At 34.4% G+C, this 8,681-nt stretch overlaps 1 protein-coding gene across 5 annotated transcripts in view; it reads right to left on the reverse strand.

Moving 5' to 3' along the window:
* The window catches only part of Sns (sticks and stones), a 298,003-nt gene extending 292,346 nt beyond the window's left edge, over positions 1-5,657 (reverse strand). For all 5 annotated transcript variants that reach the window (XM_083099163.1, XM_083099161.1, XM_083099162.1 and 2 more), the window contains exon 1: positions 4,166-5,657. In XM_083099163.1, coding sequence (XP_082955289.1) covers positions 4,166-4,277 — 112 coding nt within the window. In that variant the 5' untranslated portion in view covers positions 4,278-5,657. The remainder of the gene's footprint in view (positions 1-4,165) is intronic.
* Between the last annotated feature and the right edge of the window lie 3,024 nt (positions 5,658-8,681).

The following is an 8,681-nucleotide window of genomic DNA, read 5'->3' on the forward strand; positions in this document are numbered from 1 at the left end:
GATTAACATTAAAATACCCAAGGTTTCGGAGCTTAATCACTCCAGGATATCGAACGAGGGGATTAAATAAGCAAGTGTAAGCCTGCAATTTATTTGCTCGATTAAAGAACCGATCTCAAATCCTTTCAAAAATGAGAACATGACTATATGCGCGTTTATTTACGTAAATTAATGTCGGTACTTTCGCTTTATAATATTTTGTTTATGCCGCGATATGCGGCTTAACGCGCCAACCGTAGCACTTTCATCTATGTGACCGCGCAATAATTAGCCAGTATATGGATATTTCGATAACACGCCGCAATTTGCATTATAAATGACATGTAATTTTCGACATGTAAAATTCGCAATTTTAAGCCCGAAAATTCCGCCTTCGCGGAAATTTCTACCCTAGTCGTGCCGGAAAAATCGTCCTACGCTCTCGTACGGTAAGTAATTTTTTAGTAGATATATTCTCATGACTGCTGCAACCTTGTTTGATAAAACAAGAGTCGCGAGCACGACAATGAGAAAGATAGGGATGTATGTGAGAGGAGGTCGGACGTGTCTTTACGCCCATTTGATCAACGAGCGACAGAATCCATCCGTGGCAATGGCATTGACGCATATCCTGTGGAGAGAGCATTCACACATTTTTCAGCCTAACGAATAATTGCTAGAAAACAATATTCGCAGACTAGAAAAATATGTGAGGCGCAAGTGGCTGGATCGGGAATCGAACCCGTGTCTTTCGCTTTCCGGGTAACTGCTCTAGACCACTGAGCTATCCAGACCTCACACCTAATGCTGCTTTTTAACACAGTGATATGCGACAATGGTTCGCGAATACTTCAAGAAAAATAACATGAAATTATGACGACATATGTGTGTGTGTGTGTGTGTGGTATGAATGCAGCGATATATCTACATAAAAATTTTAACGATATATATTCGCGTTATATTATAATATAATACATAAATCTATGCGGAATATCCTGGAAAAAAATTGAATATCAAAAGCCTCTTGCTCTTTAAGCAATATGCAGGTTTTATCCTCATGATATTTTAACTCAGCATTTAATTATCTGTTTGATTCTTGAAATTGAACCGTTTTCGTAAATTAAAAGCTCGTGTGATGTGTGTGTGTATGGTGTGCTACCTCACAGGTATCGAAACTGGGTCAAATTCAGCTCCAATTTTCAATAGCGGTTTTTTGTAAAGCATTTTTAGTGAGAAAAATGCATAAGTGATTATTTTCAACAAATGTTTATTAGAAAAAAAAGAATGTACGATGATATAGATAGAAACGAAAATAAAATGTTTTATTTATCGAGTTTATCTTTAATTTTGCATGGACGGCGAAAGTATTTATTGAATCTTTTTGAAACGATATTGGTGCATCAAAGGTTAATGTAACGACAAACGATTTTAAGTTAATTAACAGCGATTCTTCGTTAATGAAAAACGCATTATACATTAATAAATTAAAGAACATTATGGATATAACGTTGATTAACGAGAATTTGAGAGCACGTTAATCGTGTAACGTCCATTGAAAAACGATCGGCTCAATTACGAAAATATGGATTACGCGTGCCAGAGAGTAGAATATATTTCTTTTTGATACGCCGTGTTGCGTAAAGTACATTGTACACAATGCAACGATATAGATGCAATTATATCATTATGCAAAAATCAAACAAAAATATAGAAACGATTAAACGGAGAAAAATCAGTGCCCGATCGAAGGGATAAAACATCGTCGACTTTTTTACGCGAGCCAATAAAAAAGTATAACGATCCGTAAATAGTGTATACAATACAGCGCAAAGAGCGGATTAATGTCGAGAATTTTTCGCGATACGTTCAGTTTCGCGAAATTGATTTCCATTCACAATTAAATTAGTACGCGCGAAATAGGTGCAACGGAATATTGCGCGCGTACGATGCCGCCGTCCGTTTCGTATATCATTCCTTTTTGCAAAATTTCATTTTCGCGTAGTTTAATAGAAAAACACATTACACAATATCGATCTCGAGCGCGCGCGCACTCTGTTGTTATTTTCGTGCCGTCATTTTCCTCTTCGACAGAGCGTCGCGAGATCGCGAATTACACGCGCGAAAACGATACGACTCGTATACACACTGCGGTATTTTAAAATTAAATCATATTATTTTATAATGTAACATCTACGTGCCTTCCTCTCTTTTTTCCCCATTACACTCCCGCATTTCGCGCCTGCCGAATGATGCTATCATATTTTTAATGCCACTACATTATGCAAACAACATTGCATAATAATGGACGGGATACGTCCATTTTCTGGTGACGTATTTTTTTTTATCCAATAATATATAAACAGTGTGTGCAAATAATGAGATCCATATACTGCGACGTGTATAATGAATCGATGAATAAGTGCATATTCATTAGTTGCTAAACAGCCTCGGAAATGAAGCTGAAGCAATAATATAGAAATATGTTAACGGTAAATTAAGCGCACACAGTAGAGATCAAAAAGTTGAAACAAAATTGCTGAATTTTCGGTAATATTGTAATAATATTGTATGTATACAAAGAGAGCAAATTGAGATAAATTGTAATATTAAAATATGAATACAACAATATGTCCAAAGATTATTTCTCTCACTTTAAAATTATTTTTTAATTTTATTTTTATTATATTTTATTTATGGGAAATAATTATTTGTAACAAATTTGTAATAATTGTATTAATAGCATGAAATTTCAACAAATATCGAATTTTAAATAGAAAAAGGAGTATTATAAATATTGTTTTCAAAATCCAACCTTTTTGAAAATTATTATGAATATTATTCTCTTTGTTACAAGCTTATCTTTTAAATTTAAAAACGGCAATTATTTTCTTCTAAAATTATCTCTGAAAAATGACAACAATTCGCATGATTCGTGATACCTCATCTTGAGGTCAAGCTTGCATATTTAACTTGTGATGTGCAAAATATCCAAAAAATTTATATATGTATCTTTTGATTTTTTATTATAAGGATAATAAGGATATCCTTTTTAATAAAGATCAATTTAGAGTCAATCTTAGAATATCAAACATTTTATAGTCTGTGCGAATTACAAATGATTGAAAACAATGAGTTCCTCCACGAGCAATTTAAAAAAATTGTAAACTTCAATAATAAATAATAGATCGATAATAGATAGATAAATAATAGATAGATAATAATAATAATAAATAAAGATCTAATATACAGCGGATAATGTATCCTCAATTAGTTCTAAGCGCGTTTTACTCAAGAAAGATTTTAATTTAACGCTTAGCGAGATATTTAATATCGAAATATTAAAAACACATAGGAAAAAGAAATAACGACAGCGTTGTTTGTATTAAAAAACATTGTTTCCGGATTGAACGTAGTTGCGCAATTCTGTGCGTATATTTACTATTCTTCTGTTTTTGATGGCGATGATACGCTATCTGCTTTTGCTCGTCTATTAGATCGTTACATATAAGAGATGTTGCATTCCAAAAACTCTATTTTATTTTATAACATACTATAAAATATAATAGTCATTTTAAAAGAAAAAAAATGTCTTTTATTTTTAATCCTCTCTATCTTTTTAAACTCCTCTCTTGCAAATAATGCAAATAAAATAACGAGAATAAAATGATAAATAAAATTTAAAAGTAATTTATTGATTGGTTTAATTTATTTCCACAACTGAACAAAGTTGAGAATAATATATACAAGTGTATATATTACTCTCAACTTTGCTTAATCGGAAATATAAACGAAATTGTTCCGTCGGAAATTATTTGAAAATTGATATTAAAAGCAACACTCTTGCGCGCAACGACCGATAAAAAACACGATTATGGAATTCGTCCGTCTCTTTTTATTTACTCCAGTCATCTCGCGAATGGTCCAAAGATCTGATCTCAAATTAAGGCTCGCTGAAATTAGGAGGCTAGCCACGGCCTCATTCAAGGTCCATTCACCATTGTTTTTCCCCCACAAAGTGGGGATATTATTATTTACTAGAGGGATCTTGAGGGATGTGGTCACTCTACGTCGGCTTCAATTCCCTCGATTCCGCCAGACGCAAAGACATCACTCTTTTTACGATACATCGCTTCTCCTTGAAAGAGGAAGCCTCTCGCTCCCCGGTGGCATAAAAATTAATACGTACCTTTTACAAGCGGCATCAAGCAAGCAGCGATGAACACGAAGAGCCACATCCCAAAGACCCTCTCCGCTATCACCCCGGAGACTTTCATGATGGAGGTCCGTTTATGACACATACACACACATACACTGACACCCGCGCGCGCACGCGAAATCTCAGGCGGATTAAGTAACGTGAAAGGGATGACGGCAAGCACCGTTCGCGATCTCCGAGAGGAAGAATCTTTTATATCACTCGTTCGCCTAACACTCGTTTCACATATCGTACGACACCGCGACTCGCGACACTCTTTCTTTTGCACGACACACACGAGGATTCTCAAATCCCGAAGACGCGCACCAACTTTGTCACCCGGTCAACAGACGACCGTTGTCTCAGCTCGCTCCCGCGTTTCTTCTCCTCTTACGATCGTCAACGGATGCCTCGTGGTCGACAGTAACATACCTCGAGTCCTATCGAAGCTCTACCGCTGTTAGAGTCCCGTCGACGTCTTACGATCGTCCTCGTGCGAACGCAAACCTTCGCGTTCAGTTACGCTTCTGGAAGAACCGAGTCCGCCCATATGCGGCAATCTTCACGCGAGTTATTTGCCGGACGACCTCATCGACCGCCAACTTCTCTCACCACCGCGAACTTGTCTTCCCGCGAACTTGCTCCAACTTTGTTCGAATATTAACGTCACGTCGACGAGTCTTCGGTCTTTAGGTCTCGGAAAAATAAGTTCGATAATCCGGTTATTTCACTCAAGAGGAACTTTGACAGTTTTAATCCCGGCTCGACGCCACCACCGCGAAATATGTTCGATTCCCTCAATGACTTCTTTAAGTTGTCGATGATGATGACGGCGGTTGCGAATCGCAAAATCCCGATTGCGTCTTCCGGAATATCGGAAACGACGATCAAAGTGTATAGGGATCACGATGACAGGCTGCGGAGAGAAATGTCCGCGATTCACGCTGCAGGATAATTTAAAGTGCGATTATCGCATTTGGTTCGATCTCTTGAAGCCAACTTACCTCTGTACTACACTCGCGCCAAAATTCAAAGTCGTCCTCAGAATTGATCGAGACGCGAGAAACGATCGATCTTATCAACAAGAACGATCCATCTCTTTTCGAAATATCCGTCGTGTTGCGAGTCCTCGGACACCCGGTTCAAAAGGGTTATTATAGAGAGGGGTTGGAGGCGGGGGAGTGGCAGCGACGACAACGACGACGACGATGACGACGACGACGACGACGACAGCCAGGGATGGGTGGTGGATGCGAGGGTGGCTGAACGAAACTGAACAGCAGGTGGCGCGTATCCGATTTATCGCGGAAAACTAGGCGACATACAACTGATGAGTTTCGGATGTGACGCGCGACGACGATCGTGCGAGCCCGGTTATTATTATTATACGACACACCGATTATTACAAACTCCGGCAAGATCACTCACAGGACGAAGGAGAACCGAGACGTTGCGCTACGTGCGCCGCCGTTCGCGAGAGTGTGAACACTGCGCGGAGTGTACGAGACTGCGCGAGAGGGTAGGAGGCCTCTGCCCCCGCAGAGATCCACGGAGATTGCCGAGCGCGGCCGAGCGCGGCCGAACGTCGGCTGCTCGGCCGATATCCCGAATTACCGGCGCAGCGGCCATATTTCAAATGCGCATTGTTGTAAACTGTCATTTAAGGAGAAACTGGACGGATCGACTGTGTCAAAAGTTAATGCATTTTGGGGTTCGTGAATTTGACAGCCCATACGGCACAGAATATTACAGCAATATTATTAATATTATTAATATTGTTGTAACATTGCAGCAACATTGCAATATTGCCGCAATATTATTGCAATGTTCTGTGCTGTATGAGTTAAGGTCTCACACAGCACATGATATCATTCGAATATTCTATACTCATACTGTAAATATACGTTACAGATGTAATATACTGAGAATAATCCCATAACATCTCTTGTTGTATATTATTTTTCATATATTCTCAGAATATACTTTGAATATCTCGTATTAGTATATTCTTTTTCGTATATTTTCAGGATACTCTATAATATTGCATGTGTTTCTTCATTTTGTCGCTACGCGCGCCACCAAACTCGTACTTAATTTTTGGTGAAATGGACAAAGGACTGGTACTAACATGAATTCCAAAGTTTCTTCTTTTTTCTTTTTAGTTAGTTTAATTTATAATAAACTGACTTAATTTAAAGTAATTTGTCTAATAATCTGGATTCCTTGTTGGAATTCAGAATATTAAACAGATTATTTGAAATTAAAATAAGAAGTAATCCATTTACTGCATTTATTAAGGTATTTCATCTATTACCGAGTGTACTTACATAATTGTACATAGATTATCGAGATCAATATTTCAATAAGAATCATTTAATAAACACTAATAGGTGTTTTTCGAACGTTTTATATTCATCTATTAGAAATAACATTTTTGTCTGAAGTTTTGTTTATAAAATAAATAATTTCACATTTTTATTTATTTTTTACATCACGAAGAATCTATTTTTTATTCTACATATAGTCCAACTGTCTTCTATATTCATATATAATTTATTAATGTAAAAATATGCTTAAAATATTCTAAAAATATACTCATAATATACCAAGAAATATTCTGAGTATATACTGAGTAGGTTTCTAAGGCAGACATAGGAACATCCTCCGTACATTCTCAAAATATCATAGTATCTATATCGAATATTAGTGGGATATACACAATCTACGTTTGCGATATACTGAGTACATACTCAGGATCTATCTGTGCTGTATGGGGTATAAAATTAATAATTGACTTGTGTGAAAAGGTAAGTAAAGATTTGCCCTAAAATATAATTTAATCTATAATTGACTAGTAGAATATAATTTAGGTTCTCACACAGTTCGTTTTTATATATTTAAGATCATCTTAAGTACGATCTTAAGATATTAAGAACCAATCACATAACATCGTATTAGCATCTTAAGATGTTACTTACTCTTAAGATGTTACTCTTAAGATGTTGCTACCTTAAGACAGTGAAATAAAAACTATCAATACCGATATTAATCTCAAAATCGTAAATATTATATTTTACATCGAACTAATATTTTACAGTAATTCAGTATCACGAAAATTTTATAGTAATTGTGTTTCACGAAAATAAAAATTTTACAGGAAAATATTCGTGAAAATAAATAAAAATTTTAATTCTACAGGGCAAATTTTTGCTTCAAATTAATTATTAATTTCATAAATTAATTATTGATTTTATATTTTAAAAGATTAAAAAGTGCTTTGAGCAATATCAAATGTCATGAATTTGAAAACGTATTTTAGATTTATTAATTTTGTGATGTAACTGATCCATGCAATTCATTCTTAAGAGCATGAAAAATAAATAGAACGAAATATTGATGATTTAAAAAAAAAAATTTTTTTTTAATATTAAAAATTGATCTTTTTGGCGTTAACGTTTGTTTTTTATTTAGCATGTGTTTTTTATTGATGTTTCGAGAGTTTGTCAGTATTAAATCTTGGATATTTAGTTTTTTTTGTTCAATACAAAGGACCTCGCACATTTTAAATGAAGAAAGTGGCTAACTCATAAGTTAAAATTGAAATATGTTGTAGCTTAGGTGGCACTGATCAAAAGTTTTCTCGGATTTAATATATGTATTAATTTAATTTATGCATTCAAAAAGAGGCGTTTTTTAAATTTCAATACCACCCACTTCAAATCATCGTATCTTTTATACTTTTGATTTTAGGACTTTTTGCCCGAAGAAACTTTTGAGCATCGCTTAAACTACAACATATTTCAATTTCAGCCAATTTGACCGAAGCCACTTTTTTCATAAAATGTGCGAAGTCTTTTCGGGACGTATAACAGATTTTATATATTTTATAGGACATTTTTGGAATACTAAACCTGATTTATAATTTTAAAGAATTGAAAAATAACAAAATAGTGTCATATATATATATTAAAATTACATGTTTCAATGTTGCTAAAATTTTTTCATTTCTTGAAGATTAGATAAAATTAATTTTTTAAATCTCAATTAGGTTCAGTTCTAAAAGTGTTTTTTTTTTCATTTAAAAAAATTGAAATCATTCGGTCCATTAGTTTTCAAAATATTCATGACAATATTTAAAAAAATTGCGTTTGAAATATAGGCTCATTTGAAAACATGCGTGCTACTCAAAATCTTGTCCGTTAATTTTGCAATTTTTTTAATAAAATTTGGACATATTCTTTATTATACTTTCAGGAAATAAAAATAAAAAATCAATTTTCTTGACCCTCTAAAATAAACTAGACTCTTTAAGTAACTTTATTTAAGAAATATTTGAAATGTATTTTCGCAAGGTAGAGATATTGTAAAAGACATTTCTTTTTTTGAGATGTAACAATTGAAATTATTAACTGAAATAACAGTTTTAAAAGTTGTATCTTCTGTTAGAGAAAATATAATATAAATTGAAATAAATTGAAATAGTATTTACAAAAATAAATATTGTATA

Source organism: Camponotus vicinus, unplaced genomic scaffold, assembly GCF_025532165.1.
Source record: "Camponotus vicinus isolate PSW18456_S1 unplaced genomic scaffold, iyCamVici1.0 SCAF_5, whole genome shotgun sequence".
Taxonomy (NCBI): Eukaryota; Metazoa; Arthropoda; class Insecta; order Hymenoptera; family Formicidae; genus Camponotus; species Camponotus vicinus.